The sequence below is a fragment of the Carassius auratus genome, chromosome 36, assembly GCF_003368295.1.
Source record: "Carassius auratus strain Wakin chromosome 36, ASM336829v1, whole genome shotgun sequence".
NCBI classification, from domain to species: domain Eukaryota; kingdom Metazoa; phylum Chordata; class Actinopteri; order Cypriniformes; family Cyprinidae; genus Carassius; species Carassius auratus.
This window is the reverse complement of record NC_039278.1, coordinates 7,206,797-7,233,186: the sequence shown is the minus strand read 5'-3', so window position 1 is coordinate 7,233,186 and position 26,390 is coordinate 7,206,797. Positions and strand designations below refer to the sequence as shown.

General features: G+C 38.2%; 2 protein-coding genes across 9 annotated transcripts in view; one reads left to right on the top strand and one right to left on the bottom strand.

Moving 5' to 3' along the window:
• pusl1 (pseudouridine synthase like 1) lies at positions 1 to 9,784 on the bottom strand. 2 transcript variants are annotated; one of them, XR_003277500.1, is made up of 8 exons: positions 9,534 to 9,783; positions 9,378 to 9,435; positions 7,759 to 7,946; positions 4,705 to 4,854; positions 3,386 to 3,556; positions 979 to 1,010; positions 600 to 762; positions 1 to 176 (listed from the first exon to the last, which is right to left on the bottom strand). XR_003277500.1 is itself a non-coding variant. In XM_026221093.1 (8 exons), the coding sequence occupies exons 1-8, from the start codon at positions 9,590 to 9,592 to the stop codon at positions 145 to 147; spliced, it is 876 nt and encodes a 291-aa protein (XP_026076878.1). In that variant the 5' UTR covers positions 9,593 to 9,784; the 3' UTR covers positions 62 to 144. The 2 variants fall into 2 exon arrangements, 1 of the variants encoding a protein (XP_026076878.1); XM_026221093.1 differs by having other exon boundaries at positions 62 to 176; positions 956 to 1,010; positions 9,534 to 9,784.
• Positions 9,785 to 11,258: 1,474 nt separating this feature from the next.
• LOC113055102 (arf-GAP with coiled-coil, ANK repeat and PH domain-containing protein 3) overlaps positions 11,259 to 26,390 on the top strand; it is a 65,601-nt gene continuing 50,469 nt past the window's right edge. For 6 of the 7 annotated variants that reach the window (XM_026221091.1, XM_026221090.1, XM_026221088.1 and 3 more), the window contains exon 1: positions 11,259 to 11,467. In XM_026221091.1, coding sequence (XP_026076876.1) covers positions 11,421 to 11,467 — 47 coding nt within the window. In that variant the 5' untranslated portion in view covers positions 11,259 to 11,420. The remainder of the gene's footprint in view (positions 11,468 to 26,390) is intronic. The other variant, XM_026221092.1, reaches the window with a different exon arrangement.

Genomic DNA, 26,390 nt, shown 5'->3' with positions numbered 1-26,390 from the left:
CCACTTTAAGTATATATAATACTTGCATATTCCTACATAAGTATGGTTTGACACAGGCAAGTGTTTGAGAAAAGGGATAGACTTTAATAAAAATATTTAAATTTTTACATCCGATATTGTGAGATCTCTATTTGAATCATTATTTTACTGTTCAGCCAGCCTACAAGCCCCAAGATCTGTAAGGAAAAAAAAAGTAATTTAATACCACTGTAAAACGCAGAATATTGTAGAGGAAATGGATAATTCTAATGAATGGCTGGCTGTTAGTGCAATATTCAGTACACAGTATGTTCTATCTACACTATATTACCTGCTATTTAAATATGAAGCAGCATGCATTATGTTAACAGCAGTAGTATTCTACACTCATCAAATAAACCCCTTTTATTTTGCATATTTAATTAATCAAGTGCAATCTATCTTACTATTTTGCATTTTTTATTAAATTTTGTCAACAACAGAAAAAAAGTGTTAACATTCATTGACATGGAGGGTCAAGTTGAACACATTGCATTCTGGGATATGTGAAGTGTGATCAGGTTGTATAGTTCACATCTAGCGATATTTGGACCATTTTGACCCAAACCACCGGTTCTTACCTGTCTCTCTGTACTGTATGTTGGTCAGAAACAGGCCGTGGGCTGGAGCCGTCAGGTTTTGTGGGAATGCCAGTGAATCTCGTGCTTCTAGCAGCTCCTGGATCTGTCGAACAGACAGTCTACCCTGACCGACGGCAACCAGCGCCCCAGTCATCCTCCGCACCTGTGAGCGGAAACATGTCGCCTTGATTATGAGACTTGTATTCTACAGCCATATTTCATCATCAATGATATTCTTTCAAATTAACTCAAATGAAATCCATGCAATGAAATTCACACATTTAACACTAGGAGGCAGACATCCTAGTGTTTAATATCTAATATCATATTTACAGGGAAACAAAGCCAGTACTTACTTGTCTGTATAAAAAGGACCTACTTTTAAAAGTGAGCTCCCAGAACTGAATATCTCTGCAAAAACAAAAAAAACAAAGCTATTTTCAATCACTATAACTGAAGCCACCAAACATGAACAAAATTCCATGTGTGCGGTGACTGAACAAACATTTCATTTCTAACTCATGCATTTTCATGCAATCTAAGCTCTTCCTTGTGGTAATTCATTCATCTCCGTATAACATGAGAACTGACATCACAGATGTAAATGATCTGCACATGGACATATTCATGATGTTTCTTGTGTGTGAAGTCCACTCAATTCATTATAATACAGATGAAATATGGTATGAATTTAACTACTCCTACAGTTTAAAACCTTGTTTGCATGTTAACAATTACATTTTGTGGTTTTGAATCCAAGTTTTGCAGCAAAATGCCAGTATCTGGTTTTACACAAACAGTGAGTTTGAGTGTGTGTGTGTGTGTTTAGAGTGTGTATCTCCCAGCTGAGAGCTGCATCTGAAAAACCCAAAATGAGTCCAGTGTGAGTTGATTTTAAACATATGTCCCGAAGGGTTTTGAGAGAGGCACGGATTATCATTTTTGTTTCTGAATGCAAAATGATTTAGATAAAACCAAACGTGATTAAATTATTATTCTGGCTTATTTTTTTTTTAACTGTTATATCAAAAAGTGATATTTGAAATTCAGGGAAATCTCAAGTTAAATGCCCCAGATGTTTTCCACACACACACACACACACACACACACACATATAGAATGCAATAAACAAAAAAATTCAATTGTCATTTATTAATGTATTCTGCTAGCAACTGTTTTTGCAAAAAATTCATCTCATTAAAAAACATCTACGTGGTTGTTGTTCTGTAAAACCCTAACAGACACTGCAGGATATTATAATACCAGGCAGATAGAGTAAAAAACTATATTAATATATATATATATATATATATATATATATATATATATATATATATATACACACACAAATAATATGACATAAAATATAAAATAAAATAATACAATGAAATGACAGAAATATGAATATACTATTACTAGTGAAAATAAACTATCATTAAAAAGGTGATTTTTAACACCATTAAGGTCCTATATAGGTTTTCAAACCATGGTTCTTTATGGAACCTTACAAAAAGGGTTCTGCCTTTGTTACAGGCCGAAGAACACTTTTCTGGTACTGAACCATTTTTAATTTACAGTGTTTGTCCCTCAGCGCAGGACAGCAAGAACGAGCAGCTCCCTTTTATCAGCATCACGCTTTTGTCCAACATCTGTTGCCTAGCAACAGTCTCATCACCCCAGCCTCAGCGACTGGACATCATCCTCTGGGCTATAAAGCAGCACTGCCTTTCATTTTGTGTGTTTCCATTTCAAATGTGTCTACACAGTATTAAACACGTAAACTTGTAGCTGATAATAGTGGTTGAAGAACATGAGGCTAGCTCTATGAAAACATAATTAGGATTATTAATGCACTGGGCTTGGAGAAGGGACTTACATTAGCAACTATTGACAGCATGTTGTAATTGCTGATCCATAAATTGCATTAATTGGACGACCTCCGGCCTTGATGTTCAGCCATGTATCTTTCTAGGAAATCAGAGGCTGTTTATACGCTCCCATGGCGAATGACTCCACGCTTGCTCAATTAATCCCTCAACACTTGCTGTTGAAAAGTGGCTATTAAAATTAAATGCCAAGCAATTGCATTAACCAAATGCAAATTGTGGGGTGAACAGCACTTCACTTCATTTTGGCATCTCTGGAATGCATTCTTTGTTTTTGACAGACCATTACATCTATATTATTATCATCACTTTCAACCTAGCAGACATCTTGCTGTTATATGGTGCTTTTCTGATGTTTTAGGAGCTCAACGGTGCTCAACCATCATTGTACAGAAAATAGCAGCATGAACATACTACAAAATTTCTCCTTTTGTGTTCAACAGAACCAAATCTCCGGTTTGGAATTGCATGACACAATCACCCTCTGTATTTTATTTTTGGGGGACTGATTTCTTTATTTAGCCCCATATTTATTTTTTGACAGAATAAAAGTGAGGCTGTGAGGAGTGTGCGTACAAAGTATGTGCAATTACAAAAATTGGATGGTGCACATATTATTCAATGACTACGTGTACTATACGTGGACCCTCGCATACTAAAAAACCAAAGCATACTTCAAGCTGATGATACATCTTTCCAGAAAAAATGTGACTTGAGAGTTGTGAAAATGTGATCTAGCACCTTTATACAGTGTGTACCATCTCTCACAGCCACATTTTCACCCACATTAAATTCATCTAACCTAAGGTCTATTGTGATAAATCAATATTGTTGGTTCCGTCACAGCTCCAACCAAACTTTGCTTCCTCCAGTTTCTGGCTTTGCAGCTTTTTATCCTACCTATGAAAGTGTCTCTGACTGAACGAGACGCCGGGGTCCAGCTGGGCCTTCTCGAGGGTCTTCACTGGGTTCTTAAAGGGCGTGTCTGAGCTCAAGGCACGGAAGGTGCTGAAGTCATGGGTCCCTAACAGCAGTGCAGCCGCCTCTTGAACTGCATCGATATTTAGCCTCCTGTGGGGAGAATGAAGTAATCAAACTCTGCATAGACACCGAGCCACAGAGACTGTGCAGGATCTGTGTGTTATTACTTCAGGAAATACGTTTCTCAAGGCAGGGCGATATCGATACAATCACGATCTGCTAAAAGATTATTTAAAAGACGTCTCCGATGCTCACAAAAGCTGCATTTATTTGGTCTAAAATACAGCTGAAATGTAATTTACATCTTAATATTTATATTTTTGCACTGAAATGGCTTATAAAGTTGCTTTACTTCCATTAAAGCCACAGAGATTCAAACATTCGGAGTTCTCAAGTAGCTACAAAATGTGACAAATAATCAAGAGATAAGTCGTTTTATTTTTTCATAGTGCTTTTTACCATAGAGATCATTTTAAAACAGTTTCACAGCAAAGTAACAATCAACGATGCAAACTTCACAAGCACAGTTTTTAGGAAACAGCGTGGCTAAAAAGCAAAAAAAAACCTATAAATATCAAACTTGACAATTCACAATGTCGCTTAATTTTTGCATTTCCAGCAGAATCAGCATAAATGTTTATTAACATTCAATATATCACCAGCACGATGGGATAAAAAGCCTCAGTTAGGAGATAAAACCATACAGATCAAGGAACGTTCTACGAACTTAATCCAGTTTGTGTGTGTGGAAAGGCAGTTCTTGTGAATGAGATGGAAAAGCAGCTGGAATGTGTGTGTGCATGAAGCAGACATAAGACGGCTGTGGGTGTTGTTCTGCGTCACTATGAGCCTGAAGCTTATCTTGGCCTACTTTCTCGCTAAAAATGAAGAGAGTAGGAAAAAAATAGCATTTATGTTCACACATCACCCTTGGAGAGGGGCCTCTCGCTCCAGCGTGAAAAAGGCTTCGCTCCTGGGCTTCAAAAAGACATCCGAGGCATGTGCTGCTGTAAAAATGCATACTTTCCTCATCTTTGGTTTCAGTGTTGTCCTAGATAACCAGCGATCATTCGCTTGCCCTTATGACGGGTCTTGTTTGTAATTCATGTGTGCCTTTTTCCGCTGTGAATCAGAGTATGCGTTTGTTCCTAATGCACTCTGAGAGGATTTAGCTTCTGTGACATGTGTGTAGTGATGCGGTTGTGGAGCACGTGCAGAAGAGAGGGGGCGGCACTCACGTGTCTCGTAATGCCCAGCACAGATCCCTCTCCGTTACTGGCATTTCTGTGTGATGTCTGAGACCCGAAGCAAAGCGGTAAACATATGTGCGTGATACGGCCCGATAGCGTGCGTGGAAGTCGCTGTGGACACGGTAAGCCCTGGTGATTCTGGGGGTAAAAAAAAGACAGAATAGCAGACACTGATTCAAATCTGGTAATGCACATATGTTTATTTCGCAAACTCGCCAGCCAATTTCCCACGAAATGCTTCAAGTTAGTCCAGAGTAATCAAGACACTGGAGGAAATATCACAACACTGGTTTTCATGTGAAAAACAATAGTCACTCATCATTCAAATGCAGCTTGATATCATAAACAAATCTGGTTTATACTTGTGGTTGAGGACAGAACACAAGAGGGACATGGAAAATATGTTCATTCATCTCTTCAACACAACAAGTTAAAGTAAAGGAAAATTTGATGTACTGCTGGAATCATTTAACGGTTTAACCGAAATGTCCAATAAAACAGTGGTTCGCAAACGTTTTGACTCCAAGGCCTCCTTTCTCAAAGATGACATTTGAAGGCCTCAATAGATATTACTGCGACAATGTCATAGCTCATCTACTTTTGCTTTTAGATTTTACAGCAGTGTTTGATACAGTCAACAATCAGATTTTGATCTCATGGTTAGAAACTTGTGTAGGTATTCAAGGTAATGGATTAAGTCTTATTTTCAAGACAGAAGTTTCTCTGTTCAGATGGGTGAAGGTATGTCGACCTCAGTGCCTTTATCTTGTGGTATTCCACAAGGATCTATTCTAGCACCAGTCTTTTTTTCACTTTATATGCTCCTGTTAGGTCAGATCTGGAGTATATATGGTGTGTCATTTCACTGTTATACAGACAACACCCAGTTGTATATACCTCTGAAACTAATGGACTCTGTCACTGTAGAAAGGTTGGTGGAATGTCTTGGTGAGATTAAGGTATGGATGTCTGCTAATTTGCTAATTTGCTGCTTAATTGGCTGTTCAATTGAGATTAATCTCTAAAATTAAGCCTTTTTATCTCGGAAGAACCTGGAAAATGTTATCCATGTTTTTATTTTTTCAAGATTAGACTATTGTAACTCGCAGACTTTAGCATGGTGGGGATTCTCTCTCTCCCACTCAAACGCACACACATTTATTATAGACACATGTGCACAGAAACGTGTTATTAGTGCTACTCTATATAGTTTAACAACTACAGGCCATTTCTCACTAGTGAGGTAATAACACGCTGTTCTTGAAGCTGATAAATTTACAGTTTCGCTATTAGAGACGCTGCTGTTAAACAGACTTGAGAGACGACGCAGAGGTAAATCACACACACTTAATCTCAATCTCTCTCTCATATAACTCATAAAAAAATATGTTTAAATGGTTTAAATTTAAATGGTAGTGTATTACATATGTCCAGAAATATTAAATGATAATATAAAACAATTTCTATAGGTGCCTGTAAAACTCATAACACTAATTTCCCAGAATGCTCTTTGCTAACACCAAATAATGAAAGCAGTCATAATTACATGATTTCATTTATTATAACTGCATTCAATATTAGCAAGTTTTACTATCGCTGGAATGCAATTCAGTACATTCATCTTTTCTGTAATTTCACGTTAATTTCTATTTCAACATCCTGTGGAATGTAGCAAATTAATTTCAACCATTTGTAATTATAAAGATGATCACATTAGGAAATATACGCTCACCTAAAGGATTATTAGGAACACCTGTTCAATTTCTCAGTGTAAATGATTCTAATCAACCAATCACTTGGCAGTTTCTTCAATGTATTTAGGGGTGTGGTCTTGGTCAAGACAATCTCCTGAACTCCAAACTGAATGTCAGAATGGGAAAGAAAGGTGATTTAAGCAATTTTGAGCGTGGCATGGTTGTTGGTGCCAGACGGGCCGGTCTGAGTATTTCACAATCTGCTCAGTTACTGGGATTTTCACGCACAACCATTTCTAGGGTTTACAAAGAATGGTGTGAAAAGAGAAAAACATCCAGTATGCGGCAGTCCTGTGGGCGAAAATGCCTTGTTGATGCTAGAGGTCAGAGGAGAATGGGCCGACTGATTCACGCTGATAGAAGAGCAACTTTGACTGAAATAATCACTTGTTACAACCGAGGTATGCAGCAAAGCATTTGTGAAGCCACAACACGCACAACCTTGAGGTGGATGGGCTACAACAGCACAAGACCCCACCGAGTACCACTCATCTCCACTACAAATAGGAAAAAGAGGCTACAATTTGCACAAGCTCACCAAAATTGGACAGTTGAAGACTGGAAGACGATTTCTGTGGAGACATTCAGATGGTAGAGTCAGAATTTGGCGTAAACAGAATGAGAACATGGATCCATCATGCCTTGTTACCACTGTGCAGGCTGGTGCTAGTGGTGTTATGGTGTGGGGGATGTTTTCTTGGCACACTTTAGGTCCCTTAGTGCCAGTTGGGCATCGTTTAAATGCCACGGGCTGCCTCAGCATTGTTTCTGACCATGTCCATCCCTTTATGACCACCATGTACCCATCCTCCGATGGCTACTTCCAGCAGGATAATGCAGCATGTCACAAAGCTCGAATCATTTCAAATTGGTTTCTTGAACATGACAATGAGTTGACTTTACTAAAATGACCCCACAGTCACCAGATCTCAACCCAATAGAGCATCTTTGGGATGTGGTGGAACGGGAGTTTCGTGCCCTGGATGTGCATCCCACAAATCTCCATCAACTGCAAGATGCTATCACATCAATATGGGCCAACAACTCTAAAAAATGCTTTCAGCACCTTGTTGAATCAATGCCAAGTAGAATTAAAGCAGTTCTGAAGGCGAAAGGGGGTCAAACACCGTATTAGTGTGATGTTCCTAATAATTATTTAGGTGAGTGTATGTATGCATGCATACCAGCCCAAAATGACTTTTAAGTTGGTCACTCTTTTGAACTACTGTGTACAAAAAAATGTGGTGCAAAAACATTCAGCTTTTTAAATCCTTTAATAGCCTCCTACCTTATAGGTTCTGCTTTCAGGTGGAAGTTTAGGGCATCAACCAGGTCTTGCTCCAGCAGTGGTGGCTTGTCTCCTCTCCGCTGGATATCCACATGTGCAGAGTTACACAAGGCATGCACACCAGTGTCTGTTCTGCTGGAGATCACCACTGACACCTCATTAACCGGCTTCAGTTTCCGCACAGCACTCTACATATAAAACACAAGCAGCATTGATGAAGTTTTTGTAAACCCTGAAGATCATCTAAACCAGCACGATTTAAATTTTGCTAAATTGTATTCATTTTTCTCATTCGTTTTGAAACCTAATGCTTTTACTCTTTTAGATTTCTGAAAGGAATAGTTCACCCAAAATGAAAATTCGCTGGAAATTGACTTCGACCATCCAAGATTAGTTTGTTCTTCAGATTTGAAGAAACTTGCTCACCAGTATCTTATCACTGGAGGACATGTAATTATGGACTATGGCATTTTGATCAGAAGTGATGGTTTCAAGTTAAAACACCTCAATGATGGATTTGTTTCTTTTAAAAAAAACTGCTTTGTACTTCACAAAGTAATGTACTGGATGTACTGATGGACTGGAGTGGTGTGGATTACTTTAGGATAATAGTGGTGTTTTTATCAGCTGTTTGGACTCTCATTCTGACGGCACCCATTCACTGCAGGGGATCCACTGGTGAGCAAGTGAAGTAATGCTAGATTTCTGGGAACGTGTGGGAACTAAAAGAAATCTGAGGTTGGTGGAGTTTGCATTGAGGAATCAAATACAATCTGACTTTACATGAATTTCCAAGGCCATGCATAACCTTATGCATGCATTTTCCCTTCTAAATGATCACTTACACTTTTGAATCTGTAAAAGACCGCTTGGTGTAATTCTAATATATACAGTGTTCCTGTGGCTCAGTGGTAGAGCATTGCATTAGCAGCGCAAGGTTGTGGGTTCGATTCTTAGGGAACACGTTAGGTAAAATATTTTAGCCTGAATGCACTGTAAGTCGCTTTGGATAAGTGTCTGCTAAATGCATTAATTTAATTTAATGTGTGTGTGTTTATATATATATAAAACATAAATTAGAAAAACATTTTAAATTGTGAGTATCAAATATGATACAAGTGGTGTGTAAACTGTCTCTGGTAATATCTAATTGATTTACATTACAAGCAGATAAGAATTGCATCTTCTTTTGGCCAACATCTGCCAAAATGCATATTGTTTTTGTCTTATAGGAGAATATTCTCCTATTTTATACTATATGATTCATAAAAGCCTGATGTATGAGTATATGATATAAACACAAAAAGTTTTTTTGTTTGTTTACATATTACTTTATTATTATTATTATTATTATTATTATTATTATAAATAAACTTTTTTAACACTTTTATATGTCAGGCACTAAAATATTTGCCAAAACTGCCACACTAGCAACTATCTGTCTTGCCAACAAAGGGATTTCACCGCAGTATATTTATATTCTACTTCCAAAAGAGAGAAATGAGGAGACACATTGTGCTGAAGAGGATGGCATATCTGATGCAGATGAGACCTTGAGCAACAAACATATGCAGTGGTTTGATTTCAGTCTTGTTTTGATCTGTCAGACAGAGACTGACCTCCAGATGATTCTCGACCCCCTCCACAGCTTGATCTGCTGCTGTTTTCATCACGCCGCTGAGGAGAAAACCACAAGCAGACTTTTATATTTATGTATGTGAAGTTATAAGAGATCAGGAGAAGGAAGCGCGCGTGCGGCTGTCATGGAGACGGACCTGTATTTGGTCCCTGTATATTGGAAAAATATTAAGTAACGGGCGGCGGATTTGTGCATGTTTCCTGATCTGCTCGGTTAAAGTTTGTCAGTACGAGGCGTTAGCAGGGTTGGGCAAGCAGCGTCCGCATGTATCCTCAATAAAATAAATATGAATCAGATGTTGTTGCTTTAGCCTAATAATGCCGAACAATTCCAGTCATGATCAACAGCCATGTGAAAGGAACACCCAGCCGTTTAGAAGCCCAAAGCGATGCCTGATTTAAAATAGCCGTTGAAATGTGAAAGTTATTTAAAATATGCATAATTTCCGTTTTTATAGCTTTTTGCTTTACAAAGCATATGAATATGTATGGTATGTTTAGCTTGATTTGACAATAATCTATTTCTATGTGTTGGAAATTTAAAGGCGGTGTCGCAGGACGGCAAAAACTTCCGCTTCCACAGGATGGGGCGTGGCGTAGTTATGACGTAAAGATGATTGACAGGGGCGGACGAAACTCAAAGCTCTTGAAATGTACATTTAAAACATTTTACAGACATGTTGACACTAAATGTCAGTTCCACGGAATGTAGAAGCAGATTATGATGATTTATTTTTTCAACTGCATTTCTAGTAGAATATTAAAAAAATGATATGGAAGATATTTCAACAACCTTGGACAAAACGTTCTGGGGTTACAAGCATTTTAATTATGGGTTAACATTAATTAACTAACTTAATGTAATACATGCAATACACATTATTCAATATAAATATTAAGTTACACACACACACACACACACACACACGTGTATATATTATAAACCTAGCCATGTACTTCTAATCTACAGACATCATTATTAATAGGTAAACACTTAATAAAATTGTATGTTTTAAAATTAAATTAAATTTGAACTATTGCATATGTTAGCATTAGTTAATGCAGTGTGAACTAAAATGAAGATGAATAAATGTATTTCTTATTGCGTAAAGAGTATCTGAAAACTGTCCTTGAGTAAAATATAACTTACAAGTCACCAATTCCAAAGCAACTTTCTCTGCCTCATTGCCGGCTGCAATGATGTCCTTGTCTCATATATAAACATCTGTGGTTCACATCTGCTTGCTAAGGAGCTCACATTTAGGTAAAGTAGCCTTGTTGGCAAGTTTGGGTGAGGAATGGCGAAAAGCACCAGATATAGGGTTTTCAGTGCCCTGAAGTTGGTGATATCACTTATTTTGTAGCAGAAATAAACTGCAGAAAAAGCTAGGTGCCTTGCAAAATGTAATGTTTAACTGCAACACTCATTACACATCTGGTGGAGTAAAGACTACAGATACTTATTCAAAATGTAGTGAAGTAGAGAGTAAAAGTTGCTAATATCTTTGATACTCAGTAAAACTACCGAGTATCCAAAAAGATACTAAAGTACAGTGGCTAATTACATTTACTACTCAAATACTATACACCGCATTGTTCGTTCCTAGCTAATGCATAAACGAATGCATTAACAAATAAGACTTGGTAAAGTGCTAAACAGGATAGAAAATAATTTAAATAAACATAAGCTGGTGGATCAAACACACACACACACACACACACACACCAAATCTTCCAAATGTACATACACACCACTGATCTGTAACAGAGAACAGTGACACATGTTTACTACCCCATAGAATGTGGGATGCATTTTGCAGGACGCTCCCTTAGATTCTTCTGGCGCACGTTTGCTGACGGTCCCTTAGCTCGCACAGCGCTGAAGCGGATCTCAGATCTGTAGCAGTGTGTCAGTGTCACTGTTTCACCGGGGAACGATACACTCGCGTTTCACGTTTAGGCGCACTACAGCCACCGGCGATGCTATGCTACATTTTTAACTGAAAGACGGAATAACAGCAAAAATGACGGTGGATTTTGAGGAATGTATTAAAGATTCTCCCCGATTCAGGTAAGAGCACACACACACACACACACACACACACACACACACACACACACACAGCTGACGCCTGTTCGCATGTGAACCTTCAGATTCTCTTTAAACATCACACACACACACACACATACACACAGACAGACAGACAGACATCACAACCTCTGATGTGTTTCAGGGTTCATTGTGAAATGCAAAAGATGTTTGTGTGAAGCTGTGGTTGACATTTAAAACACGACGAGTCTTAAATCAGGTCGTTTTTTTCTTTTCCTTTTTTATTGCTCTTGTTTAATTTATTAAAATATCGTCTACATAGTGAGCTGGCTACATAGACAGCAATCTGGGGCATCACATGCGCCCCTAAACGCCGTCTCGCTCGGCATCTTTCGAGGGTATGAGACAATTCGCCGTGTTTGTAAGGAATCAGTTAAATGAATGAATGAATGAGGGGGTTTTAAGGACACGGGTCTTTGACGCAAGAGCTCGTGTTCCAGACTCAAGTGAAGGACCCTGCGCGGAATCAAGGCGATGAATCGGTCCCTTCTGATGCAGCATCATCACGCGTGAAAGCGAGAGCAGTGATGATGCTCTGATGAATTCATGAAGGGGGTGTTGCTGTGCTACACGCCAAGTATCATGATTAATAATGCAGAGACACTCGGTATTCACATGATGCACCAGTGTGCTCATCTGATACAGTGACATTAATTATCACAGTAATCGTTATTACTCTTACGTGTATGATGCATGTGCACATTAATAAGCTACAGAAAAAAAAAATGAAACTGAATCGTTGATACGCTTTTACCTTGTTATGAGTACAGGCATTTAGTATTCATTATTATTAATCATAATAGTCATCAACAGAGTCACTTTTTCAGGGCGTATGTTTAGTTTACAATAAATAAACAAGATAAATATTGTTAGCAGGTGCTTATTTTAGTCATCAAGTGTCACACAGAACAGAATAAAAATGGATCTATTTACAAGTTTAAAAGAAAAATCATATACATTTTTCTAGTTATTAGATAAGTAAAAAAAGTCATGGGCTTTTGAATATTGTTGTGGACAACAGAGGCATGTGGAGTCAAAAAGACTGCAAACCACCGACTTCAAGGAATAGTTCCCCCCCAAAAAATGTGATTTCCAACACAACAGAATGTAAAATGCATGACATGCATTTAAAACCATTAATTAACATAATATAAAAACATGAACATATAAAAATATTAAGTTGATAAAAGCCAAATAATAAAGTTTCTGAGTGATTTGAAAACCACAAACCTTATGTTGTTTCAAGAACCTGTTTTCTTCTACTTTCATCATTCATTCAGTGGAACCCAAAATGAGAAATTCGGAAGAATGTTCTAGTCCCAGGAATGGGATCTAAAGTGCTTAAAATCACAAAAATATGATTAAAATGGTTCATGCAAGTACTCAAGATTATACAGTAACTCTGTGTGATAAACAGATTCAAATGTAATAATTTATTACAATTTTCTTTAAGCATTCATGAGAATAAAGTAGCAATGTCCGATCTGTTTTTGTGTTTTCTGTGCTTAAGCTTTAATAGACGTTTGCAGTCTTATTCAGCACAGTGAGAGTCTTGGTTTCAGTAGTTCAGTCACCACGGGCAGATTCTCTTCAGATGAGATCTGATGAGGTGAGTCACAGATCGTGTGGGTCTGATTCGTCATCATATATGATTGCTCAGTAGGACACGGGAGATGATGAACTTGTTCTCCATCTCTTCAGTTCATCTGTTATCTGTTATGTCAGACATTGAGGCGTCATGAAAGTCATTCTACAGCAGTGGTATTCAATACTCCATCATGCACATAGACATCTGACCAGCAAGCTGTCAGTGCTTTGCCCTTCTCCGCCTCTCTGTGCCTCTGAGGCATCAAGGACTTCTGAAGGGCAGATGTGGAGATGTTCCTGGCAGACGTCCAGTATTCCCAGCTTCACTGATGCTTAAGGACTAGCACACTCTAGGGACTATACAGGAAGAGCCAAACAGCAGATCTGAGTGAAAAATGACTGTTTATCTCCATGACCCTACATGGGACAAGTGGTTTGGAGAATGGATAGATACATTTATCAAGTCACCTTTATTTATACAGCACTTTATGTAATGCAGATTGTGTTAAAGCAGCTTTAGAGTGCCGTTTCAATGATGCAAACATGCCATCTTTTGACATTTCAGACAGTCACTTAAAAGGAAATAACCTTTAAACATACTTTTTGCACTAATAAGTGCACACTGTCATCTGTGCGCTAATAAAATATGCAACACTGTACGCTTCTACTACCAAATGTACTATCTAATGAATTTAATGAAACTGGAAAGCTTTCCTGCAACATCTTGTGAATTCCTGAGTTACTGTTGCTATGTCTGACAAGCCCTGGAGCTCTCATACATCAGGTTCAGTGAAAATACATCACGGACAAAGAGGACAGTGACAAAACTCCGACAGACAAGATGGAACAGGTTACTTTAGGAATGAAACAAGTCTCAGCTTTAAAATTTTGTAATTAAAAAAAAAATTCAAACCATTCAAATACCATTTTGTGGCTCTTTAATGAAAGACGGATCACTGTAGCATCAGCATGTGAACCGATCGTTACTAGTTATAACCTCACCTTACTAGTTAACCTCATTACTAGTTATAGCACAAAATAAACATGAATGAACATCAAGACACACCATTTTCAAGTCCACCAACATTAGTCTACTCTCCTGTTTGGTTGGTTTGTCAGAGCAAAGGGAAGATTCGCTGTTATGATTGGTTAGATGGCCTGTCTATCAGACTTCCGATGAAGGGTCAATTAAAGCTGTAACTGTTGAGTGCATAAAGTGTCCAACATTCCACGCTTTTTTTTTTTTTTGGTTATTTAAGTGCATCACCCGAGTAGTGAAGTTCAGGTGTGAATGCACTATTCACACTATTTTTACTACAAAATGACATAAAATAGTGCATAAGTACAAAAAAGATTTGCGATGCACCTATATTAAGGATTTATTATGCATCAGGGACACTGAGCTTGTGTGATTACTTCCTGTCACATGCACATGCTCTCAAGTGGAACAAGTTTAGGTTTGGAACGGGCCCTTGTGCACTATTTAGACTGTGGTAAAATCACGTAAACGCCATGCCAGCTCCAGACCTGATGGGGGCAGCAGAGAGGGTAATGCTGTTGTTTTAAGAACCGAATAAAGTTAGCAAAACATGCTAACATGCAAAAATGGGAAAAATGTATCTACTTTAATTTACTGTGTAAATTAAACATGCAATGTGATGAGGATATGTGACAATAATATAGCTTAGTACTATTTGAAAAAAATATGATTGGTTAATTAGAACTTTTTTCACATACTTTAAAAAAAATAGTGTGCGGTATACAGTGTATACTTAATATGCAGTACGCCAGTATTCTGTTCTGAACACAGCACCTTTAAAGACATCATTTCTGCTTTTAGTGGCAATCACTCGTTAGATTTGCCTCTTACAGTAAAGTTACTCCTTTGTCTAAATTAAGTATTAGACATATCCTATAGACTACAAGATAATCAAAGGAATTTCTGTCTAGTTTCCTCTAAAAATCACATTTTCCAGTTATCAAGCATCTACAGAACTGACCAACTCTTGGAGAAATACACACAAAACATGATCCTCCACTGAGTCACTCCAGCCAAAAAACAAACTGAATAAAACTGGCAGTGTGTATGTGGACATGCTGATGGACAGCCGGCTGCTGTTGTGTAACACAGCGAAACTGGGACATGGAGAGTAGGAGGCAGCAACCGAAATGATCTCATTCATTCAAGCAGGCTGTCAGCTTTCGGAAAGGTGGAGGTGCAGACATGGGTTTGACATGCTTCAACCTGCAGGCAGGATCAGGACAAGTCAGAGCAGAGTATTAAGGGAAATCAGGTGTGGCTCCAGTACATACTGCACTAAGATGATTACTGCTTAAAGAACAAACGGCTGATTGAAATACAGCCATCTAGGTGGGACAGTGTTGCGTCTGAATTCTATTCTTTTATAGTATTCCTTCAACTAAATTAAAAACTTATGTCTAGACCATTGATGAAGTGTGTTCTTCAAGCATACGGGTGTGTAAGATAAATACACCTGCGGACGTATATGTATTATGTCTGACTGCACTTATCTTACATCCCTGCATGCTTGAAGAACACACTTCTTAGTTTTGTTGCCATTGTTCTTATGTTGTTGTATTTTTTATTTTTATTTTTTTTGGGTTTAATTTTTGGACCTGTATACTAACAACAACCACAACAACAGTTTACTCTGGTGTTGTAGAACACGAATTTAACCATGAAGAGCAGCTACTTTGTTTCTTAGCGGTCACAGAAATGCTGTTTAGGGAATATTCGCGGACAAAATCTATTCATTTAAAAAGGAATCCACGCGATCTGGAATTTTGCGGAAGGCATAGGATTTTCACATGCAGATTTCACAACTGGTTTGTTGGTTATTGCAGATTTGAAAGTGATTTGTGAGACATCATCACTTCACTTGACTTTGTGCCATTCACCTGCCAGTGTTTCAGTGTTTCACCTGCCAAATGCCCTGTGTATTTCTATGGCTGCTACCCTAATAGTCGACAATGTTTTTAGGCAAAAACGACAATGGCATTTTGGGGACTGAAAACATATTTTTGAAAATGGGATTTTAAAGGCGAGCGTGAACAAACATACACAACAGTGGCATCCACTGTAAAGCAGCCCACTCTAACTCCGAAAACAGTATATTTGTAATTAATAGAAAATGATAGTAGTTGATTAGTAAAGTCGGGGGCAGGCCTATGTATTTCAGTGTTTTACCTTTCATGATTCTCTGAATTGGAATTGGATAGTGACGTCCCTAAATATTCCCACCCCAACTGCTGGGCCTGTTGAAGAGTGACTGGCCCTCTATTGTGATGTCCGCTTTTGTGTATGTGTTTTCAAGAAAGCTTTGTCAGTGAATGTAAGAGCAACAGCATGTGGCAAACAGTTTTGCACCACAGCCTTTTCACAAGCTCCAAACTGAAGTCACTCTCACACCTGTCACAAAACCCTTCATTCAGTCTGAACCCATGACCGCCAGCGACCTCTTCTTTGACAATGTTGTCGAACTGGCATGTGACGACTCCGGTCACACCTGCCTTTCACAGAAATGTGCCTGTTTACACACAGTGGCCCACAGAGGTCAAGGTTTCACTCTGATGTGTGTGGCTGGTTTACAGTAAGCCTCATTACTTCCTCTGTGGATTAAAGCAGAGCCGTCGAACAACAAAATCAAGTTTGTCTCCAGAAGTCACAGAGGGTGAACTGAATAAACCATTCTGACAAACTTAGTTCATGCTGTTGATACTCCCGACAGCACACTTAGCCGTGTGTCAAAACAAGCCCTGAAGACGCCAAACAAGTGCTGGCCTTTTAGACAGACGCTCAAATGCTTTCACTGAGTGGAACAACAATATATTTTCAGTTTGGTCACTAATGTTACAGGAAACGCCCATTTTTCTCTGGGATCCTACAGTGAGGGAAACGGACAGTTATGGTGTCGTGACCCTTGAACATTGCATGTGTTTCTAATGGATGGGTTTCCTTACTCGGCCGAGTGGAATGCATGAGAAGAATGTATGGGTTAAGATGACAAGGAAGGGAACCGGAGAACAGGATACGAGTGTTTTGCCATAATGCTCCTTTAGCACGCCGCCTGACCTTTGCTGCTCCTCAATTCACTCTGTAGTGGTTGTATAGATGGAAAAATAAGAAAAGCTGTATTTAAATCATGGCAACTCTCTCATTGTTCGTAAATTGTAATGTATATATAGCCAATATAAATTAGAAAAAATATGTATGTATGTGTATATATATATTAGGGGTGTAACGGTTCACAAAATTCACGGTTCGGTTCGATACGATACACTGATGTCACGGTTCGGTTCGGTTCGGTTCGATATGTTTTAGATACAGCAAAATGTAAAAACATCTCAACTTTTCAGAATGCCGCAAGCGCACCGCGGGTCATGTGACAAGAACCAACCAATCAGCTTCATCCTTTCCCGTAACAACGTTGAGAGCTCAGCCAAGATGAAGGAACAGCTGATCATAGTTGTATATGGATTGCAATTTTGAAATAAATTTAGTAGCAGAGCTACTGCAAGCGATTTTTAGAGCTGCAAATCCATTTATCCTTCGCTGAAATTTCCGCGTCTCATGGAGAGAGCACGTCATTGTTGCTTAGCAAAGACAGACGCCTCATGAGCGCTTCTGCCTGAGCGCTTTGGAAAGGAGGAGAAAGACGCGCTTAGCGTTTTCCATGCGTTTTTAGGCACGATATGTGAACGGCCCCTAAGGCGCTCGCTCACTCAGCACGCGCTGAAGGCTCGTTGCAAAATGTCTAATGCATTTAACAGACCAGAAATATAAGATCCTAAAATAACCAACAGGTCTGGTGTTTGGGTTGGATTCCCTGTAAGCTATAGTTTCTAAATGCTGCAGGGATAGTTTGCTGCGTGCATGTTTCTCCTTTTTTTCGTCTTTTCCCAGATAGTACTGACGCATATATCCCAGATATTCCCGCTGTTTTTTTTTTTTTTTTTTTTTTGTAATCCCGCTGGTGTACCCTGTCATGTTGCAGATGCGACATACCGTTGTTTTTTTATCCACCACTCTCTTGCCATCACCATTATAGCTTAAAGGGAATCCAAAGTGCACCCAAACACCAGACCTGTTGGTTATTGGAGGATCTTCTCATTTCTAGTCTGTTAAACGCATTGGCTATTTTGCAACGAGCCTTCAGCGTGTACTGAGTGAGCGAGCGCCTGCTGAGTAGCCTAACATAAACATATAAGATGGTGTTTTTTTCTTCTTCGGGAGTGTCAGGGGCGTTGCCTGTTACGTTGTTTGGGTTATTGGGCTACCTTGTTGAACGCATATCATTATATTTCTCTCTCTCTCTTTTTTTTTTTTTCAAATATAATTAATTACTCCAACGAACCGTTCGGTATACATAATGCGTACCGCGTACCGAACCGAAAGCGTCGTACCGAACGGTTCAATACGAATACGCGTATCGTTACACCCCTAATATATATATATATATATATGTGTATGTATATCTGTTTGTACGATAAATTTACCCCAGTAGCACGCGTGCAATACAGTTACAGTTAAAAACAGAGAACTTTTAATGACGTTTTTAGTCCAGATTCACTTCATAATGTCAGTCGAGTGTTTGAAATAACTTTCTTTTGTGATGTCACATGGTTTCAGATTTCATATGAGGCAAAAATCATAATATTTAATAGTATTCTATCCAGTGAAAAAAGCGATTAGCACTGCATTATAAATATACATTAATCTTATAAAAATACCCGAGGTGCTTAAAGAACACAGATTAACCTTGTGTTATCACACTCGCATGTTTGTTGACTTCATGCTTCATCAGTTAAAACGGCTCGATCTGCATTTTAATCGGCTACAGCGATACCTTTGTCCCTATAAGGGATTTATGTTTTGGATTTGTTTGGAATATTAATGTCCTTTGACAATCACATGCCAGGTTAAGTGATGAAAAGCACGGATTGTGGTTGTTTTCAGAGATGGTGACATATGTTTTATTCTTGTGCTACAAATTTGTTGCCTGTGCTACAAATCTTTCAAGGTATGTGTGGAAAAAGTTAATGATATTAGCCCTGATGTCTATGTACTGTAAATAAATATAGTTTTCATTTGAATGCCTCAGTTGAACAACCATATTCAGACGTTCCAGTTAGTCTAAAGTATCTACATCTATTGTATATCTTTAGACGGGCCATGATCTCCATTCTAGATTCAATACACCTGCTTTCATAATCATACATCCTGATTCTTTCACAAATGTCAACAGGATGTAATCTACTCTCTCCAGCATTACCTTTTGTGAACAGTCATTATTATTTCTTCCTCTGCTTCCTTATGTGTAAACCAGTATGAATGGTCTGATATTGCAAGTCGCACGCTGAGGAACATTGAAATCCATAGAAGACAAATGAAACAGTTGCTTACCGTACCCCAGCGATTTGATTTCGCACACATCGGTTTCTTGATTTGATGTATTAAATCCCATAACTCTATTCCATTAGAAAGGTCAGGACAAAATAGATCGCTATTGACCTGATACAATAAATCTGATTCCCTAACGTTTGAAAAAAGTACTCACTGGATTGAATTATGATTGCATTCTGGGCCCTAGCATTTGATCAGACGCTATATATATTGTTATAAACCCAATAATCCCAACGGATTTATCATATAAAACAGGTTTTCACAGTAAGTGTGTTTGCATTAGGTCCGTTTTCTGACTCGGATTAAACCCTGAATCTCATCTTTCACTGCATATAGAAGAGCCTCGGAGAGCAATAACGGGAAGTAATATATATGTAGAATCAGTGGTAATCGAAAACAAACAGACACTGTGGGGAATTCAGTTGCACTGGTCCATCTAATTTTAATAATGTTTTGTACATATGATTGTAAAAAAAAAAATGTAAAATTCATTTTAAACGTTGTAAGTTCTTAGAAATTATTTTTAAAAAATTGGAAAACTTTAAAATACCATTTGCAGCAAAAGCGTTTATTTAATGATTAATGATTTGTTTATTTAATTATATGTTTATTTTCCCCATTGTAATATCAGGACAGTTGTACCACCCTAACTTATTAAAATATCAGAATCAATTTAATTCAGAAAAAAAAAAACTATTCTTATCATAAAATAGGTGTATTTAATTGCATCGTGTCATTGACCCATACTAACCCTCAATATTTTCGTTTCATCAAGTCATTACACTTCGATTTATTTGACAAGCCAACGTTCAGGTTTCCACCGACAGAACAGCCAGGACCCAAGCGTTCACCATAAACCAGATCCTAGATGAAGAAAGGCTTGTGATAAAGTTCAAACTCAAAGAACTGGTTTTCTTGTGAATGCTGTTCCACCGTGGCTTCAAGCACATGCTGGGAATACCAGGACGTCCTCTTTCATGTCAAAACCATGCCAGTGCCACTGAAGACCTTCAAAGCAGCACATCAAATTAAGTCACTCTGGTCTGCTGTGTGAAATATGTGGTCGTTGGCAAAAGGTATATGTTTTATTGTTTTTTCTAGCACATTTTCTTCATCTAGTTTGTGCTGAGGTCTCCACATGCAGTTTATTGGTCATTGATCTCCACAATCAGCCCAGTGTCCATTGACATAATTCAGAATAAACATATTGTGTAATTTGTTCATCATTCCAATGGATTACCCATTTCTTGGACTGTCTACACAACACATTGTGAAGATTAGTGAAGCATGCAGACAGAGTAATGCACTTGTTTGGATTGGTTTATCTCTTTAGAGGTACTGTATCTCTGTCTGTTGATCTGTTGATGTCAGGCTTTAGTTCAAGCTCAGTGAGTCAGTTGGTCCTTAAAGGGATGGTTCTAAGAAAAACAAATTAGATCATAATTTCTTCATCCTCATGTCATTCCAGAAATGTAAGAATTTCTTGTTTCTGTGGAACACAGAGATATTTTGCTGAACGTCTCAGTTCATACGATTGAAGTTAATGGGTTCCGGTGTCATTTTGGACCCCATTGATTTTCATTGTGCGCGCAAAAACTACGCTATTGAAACATTCTTCAAAATAACTCATTTTGTGTTCTGTGGAAGAACAAAGAACAGCGCAGGAGTGCAACTAAAGAAATGACAGAAACCAGAATGGCCAGATCCTGAAGGCAGTGACTTCTATTATCAAGATGAAGCCTGTGAAGTAATCTCCTGTATCTTCTCAGTCTGAAGACATTGTCGCTTCTTCCGGTCCTACACAATGGTGAATGCATGTTCCCTTAGGCGCACATCATGAGTCTAGTGATTCATGACAGTGATATCTGTTGAAAGAACCCTGTTAATCTTGGTTGCACACCCATATCTTTACTATAAAGGGTTCATTGTTGCTCATGTTGAAGGGTCTGAACAGCAAGCCATGATTAATAAGATTCGAATTTGTGAGGTTTGATTAAATCCTTGTCTGTCTGACGGTTGTACTTTGAAAGAGGTGGTTTAATCAAACAAAGAAAATGTTGAAATGGCCTTAATTGGTGTTGAGTGCTGGAGCCGTGTTGACAAAAACCCAGAAGACTATTTTATGATGGATTCGCTTAAGATTTTCCATTGGTTTTTTTATGTTGGGATTTTTCAATATATGAGTAAAAGGAGAATCTTGATCATACTTGGACATTTTGCTCTATAGCGTAATTTTTACACACACTGGAAAAATATACATTTTTAAGTAGTTTTAACAAAAACCTATGTTTGTGAACTAAGATTGTTGTGTTCAGTTTACGTTTTACGTTTACATTTTTTATTTTAAAATTTGAAAAAAAACTGGTAGAGCATTGCGTTAGCAAGCGCAAGGTCAGGGGTTCGAATCCCAGGGAACACATGATAGTAGAAAATTGTTAGCCTGAATGCAATGTAAGTCGCTTTGGATAAAAGCGTCTGCTAAATGCATAAATGTAAATGTAAATGAAACCCCATTATAAAAACCCATATGAAAATCTTGAGGGAACCCATGACAAATTGGTCATCCAAGTTCTGACTTCATGTCTGCAGTCTCTCAATTGTTCTTCACTTCTGAGTGGGTCTAGGACTTTATTAAAGGAATGAAATTGCTGAATGTGTGAGGTTGCATTATAGGTTGAGGTCGTAACTGAGTTCAAAGGTCTTGTATTAATGATGTGTTTGGCAGGGCTTCACTGGGTTTCACATTCCTTCTAGATTCTTCTAGACTACCTCAGCTCTGCAGTTTCTTCACCTCCACACTTTGGTGGCATAGACCATCAGCCAACTTTAGTGCATGCTTCACACAATCTTAAGGGTCATCTTCAGACACCTTAAATGACAATGCCTATGGCCTCATTAGCTATGTTTCCATCACCGTTTTATTTTGCGCATTTTGAAGTACTGTATCGCATCAGAAACGAGAGATGCAAACAACATTTAGAAGAAGAAAAAAAAGATTGCTTAATGAGTAATCTGTCCCACGAGGACCCTGGAAGTATTGGTTTTAGAGTGTTCTATTTGTGGACCGGAGGAATCTGGACGCCTGCTTTGTATCAATTTTTGTGATGGGTTCTTATGATACCGCACTGCTGTTTGTGTCTGTGTTTCCTCATGTGTTTTGCAGCTATTGTTAGTTGTTTCTTGTTTCTTTTGCTTCTGCTCTGTTTCATTTGCACTTCTAACAGATTCATTTCTGGGTCACTGGATTGTGTCCCCCTTCAGCAGTTTATGCAAACATGTTTATGTTCATCCTACATCTGGAGCTCTCCAGACGGCCCATGACATCACTGTCAATGATCCTGTGTGAATAATTTAACTGGCTCTTATTAAAACATTATAGTTATGGCATCACGACTTCTTTTGCTCATAATTGAGGTTGACTTTAGGTTTAACAAACAGTTTTTAGTATTAGGGGTCTATGGAAGTCAATGGGCACCATCAACTGTTGGGTTATCCACATGCATTTTTGTGTGAACTATCCCTTTAATGGCTAAAATTGAAATGAAATGTATTAAAACAAAATGTAAATATTTTTAGCATTTAAATATACTATAGCTGAAATAAAAAGAAAGCTAAATAGAAATATTACCTAAGAAAAATGACAAAAGCATGTAACAAAATGACTAAAATAAAAATGAAAAAGCTTATTTTTCAAATAGGAATAAATACTTTATGGTTACCTCTGCAGCAAGGTGTTATCTTTTCAATAAAACATCATTATTTACTGTAAAATGATACTGCGTTATACAGAAAAGAAGCCATATGATAAAATAACTTCACACTTTCAGGGCTTCAAACCCAAACAACTGGTTCTGCTTGTCATGTCGTTCCCAATGCAGTTCTTTAGCATTCCTCAACTGTGTTGCACATAAAAACATGTGCTGCTGTTTAAAGCAAACCCATACTGTCTGCAGCTCGTACATGATATGTTGCTGTTGGCCACAAATGAATCACTGAAACATAGGAGAAAAGATTGACACGGGCATGTAGACTTTTTATCCCTCCGAAATGTTGTGTTTGAGCACTGTGAAATAAGTGTATCTCAAGTATATGTAGTACTGAGCAATCCTTCAGTCTGTTGTCTACATATTTGTTGTATAGATGTTACAGTTTATATTGTGCTTTTGCAGCAGAACAGCTAAGAATTATGGGAACGTAGGGGTCATTTTTAGATTTACAAGATTCCACGGCTAAGATGCATGTGTGATGCGTAATGTGTTTCACCAGTGATCTGTTTCATCATCCTCAAATAACAGCGGCTCCACTGTTAATAATATCAACAAGTGATGATGGCTGGTTATGGTTACTGGCCCACACTTTAAGCATCATTTATGTTCTCAGCGACGCTACATGCAGTGATTAAACGGATCTCTGTTAGACTTCTGTTAGTGATCCAAACGTTTCTTTCGGCTTTCGGCTTTTTGGCAAAGCTGTTTTTGTGTCTAAAAGGGTGGTGATTTATAGTTTCTCTCTCAGTACTCGGCCAATTGCCTGTCAAATCAATCAAACTACAGAAACTTTTCCTAACTAAAATTTGTAAATATTTTTGTTTTCTCTAGAAGGCTATTTAAAAAAAAAACTGTAATGGATGAATATTTACTTAGCAATGCACTGTTTTGTTTTGAGGTGGGGGGGGGGGGGGGGGGGGGGCAAAATGTAAATTTTCACTTTGAGATTTGTAGCCAAATGACAGGAGGTGGGAAATAACTTGGAAAAGATGGCAGCATCATTATTCGATTTTTTTTTTACACAAAGATTGCTAGGTCTATTAATAAAACCTGTTGAGTTTAGCAATCCCTGCTGCATAATATGCCAATCGTCACAGTTCAAAAATGGTGAAAAAAAATCTATTTTGGGGCTTTTTCACACTTATAATAGTTAATGCTAGGTTAATCTAAACCCTGAATAAACAGAATCCTGAGTTATCTTGCTTCATTTTCACAATTTACCCAAGGTTAACAATTATTTCTGTTTATTCAGCTGACGTTTCGCACTGTGTATTCTCAAACCCTTGGATAATGTTCTTATTTGCATATTTGCTATGACTGTCATTGACAGCATGCAACCTGTTTACATAATGGCTCTAGCATTACACTTCCTTGTATTATCGCAGACCGTTTTGTTATGTTTATCCAGAATGGTCTCTCGGTGGACTATATAGGTATTTTTTTCTGTCACAATTTGACATTTTTCACTTAAAATGCTGTTTCTACAATGCACTGTGTTTCCGTGACCCTCCAAAGCATTTGAATATGAGGCACACGATTTTCTTATGGTTGCTAAGCATCTAGGCGTTCTAAAACTCTAACACCACATGGTTTCCATCTGTACACGTTTTGCATTGCAATCTTCGGGTTAACACTGCAAAAGTGCTGCTAAAAAACAGTGCCATGCCCATATATAGATTATAGTTGTGAAACATATCTTTACCCGGGGTTAAGAGCAGGGTTTAGAATGTCGATAACCAAGGGTTAAGCGCAGTGTGAAAAGCCCTTTGTTTTTTTTTGTTCAAAGTGTGTGCGTGCTTGTAACTCAAGAAGGATTTCCATTGAATCATTTTCCTGTTTAAAAGACTGGAAAAAGGCATCTTATGTGGTCAAAGCTCATCATCACTGCGCTCTAAACCCAAATGTTTCTGGAGGATTGTCCTTGTACAGAGTTTGTACTGTAAGTTGCTTTGGATAAATGTATTACAGCGCTTACAGTTTGTACATTTAGCTTGTCATAAGTTCAGGAAATGGAGTATTAAATGTAATCCATTATGAATTTCTGTGTCAGATTGTAATAGCCTTTGAAATAGCTAACAGTGCACATTGGAATTTATTTTTATTCCGGCTACATACACCACAGATGACTTACACAGATCTTGCAAGAACGTTTTACACAGTATGAACCTCCACTTTGGGAATTTCACAAGACCAAAAGGATGTAAAGCTGCGCAATAGTTGCACATTTTCCAGAGCTTCCAGGTCTGTCCGTTTGAGTCAGCATTGTTTAAGAGCTGGTCATGGTGGAGCCAACGGTGGAAAGTCAGTACAGCTGAAATGTTGTCGCTCTTCTAATGGATGGTCTCATAGTGGGGAAGGAAGTACACGCTCAATATACTGCATGCTTGGTGTGCTCTGGAGCCCCAGTTGCGTGCCCAACTGATGTGTCCTTAGAGACACTGGACTGGACCCGGTAACAACGGACGACACAGCTTGATTATATGTTGACCTTGGAAGGAGGAGAGAGAGAATAAGTGAGTGTATTTGTTGAGGGAAGGAATGCAAAACTAAAGTTGGAATTTTGCAGTAAATCTTCTGAAGTATTTAAACACTTTTATAGCATTTTATATTTTTCCCCGAAGTCTACTTAATGGCAGTCAAGCTTTCTTGTAAAATCTTCGAGATTTAGGCCTGACTTCTTCCATTTGTCACTGGAACATAGACTTTTTGACATGACGCCCCCAGGTGGTTAGAATGGGAAACTACACCTTCTCTATCCTCACCCTCAAAATTGGAGGCCCCCAGGGCTATGTCCTCAGTCCTGTGCTTTTCTCTCGTTAAACCAGCGACTGCATGGCTGAACACGATTCTAACAAACTGATGAAGATTGCTGAGGGCAAATCAATGCATTTACTACTTACTAGCGGTCGACCCATATTAATTTTTTGACAGCCGATGCCGATATCTTGGAAAGCAGGGGGCCCAGATATAAGTGTGTGTGTCTCAATGCTTTGAATTTATTCTCATAATTTTGACTTTATTCTCCAAACATGACTAATCTTGTTATCTCAGATTCTCTCACACACACACACACACACACACATTATAACTTAATTATTAATATATA

Bases quoted from the DNA above. Each gene is read 5' to 3' on its own strand.
- pusl1 (XM_026221093.1), bottom strand. From the start codon at position 9,592: ATGCACAAATCCGCCGCCCGTTACTTAATATTTTTCCAATATACAGGG. The intron at 9,436-9,533 runs GTCCGTCTCCAT...TTTTCTCCTCAG, and splicing joins TATACAGGGACCAAATACAG to CGGCGTGATGAAAACAGCAG. The intron at 4,855-7,758 runs GTAGGAGGCTAT...TTTTACCCCCAG, and splicing joins CTGAAAGCAGAACCTATAAG to AATCACCAGGGCTTACCGTG.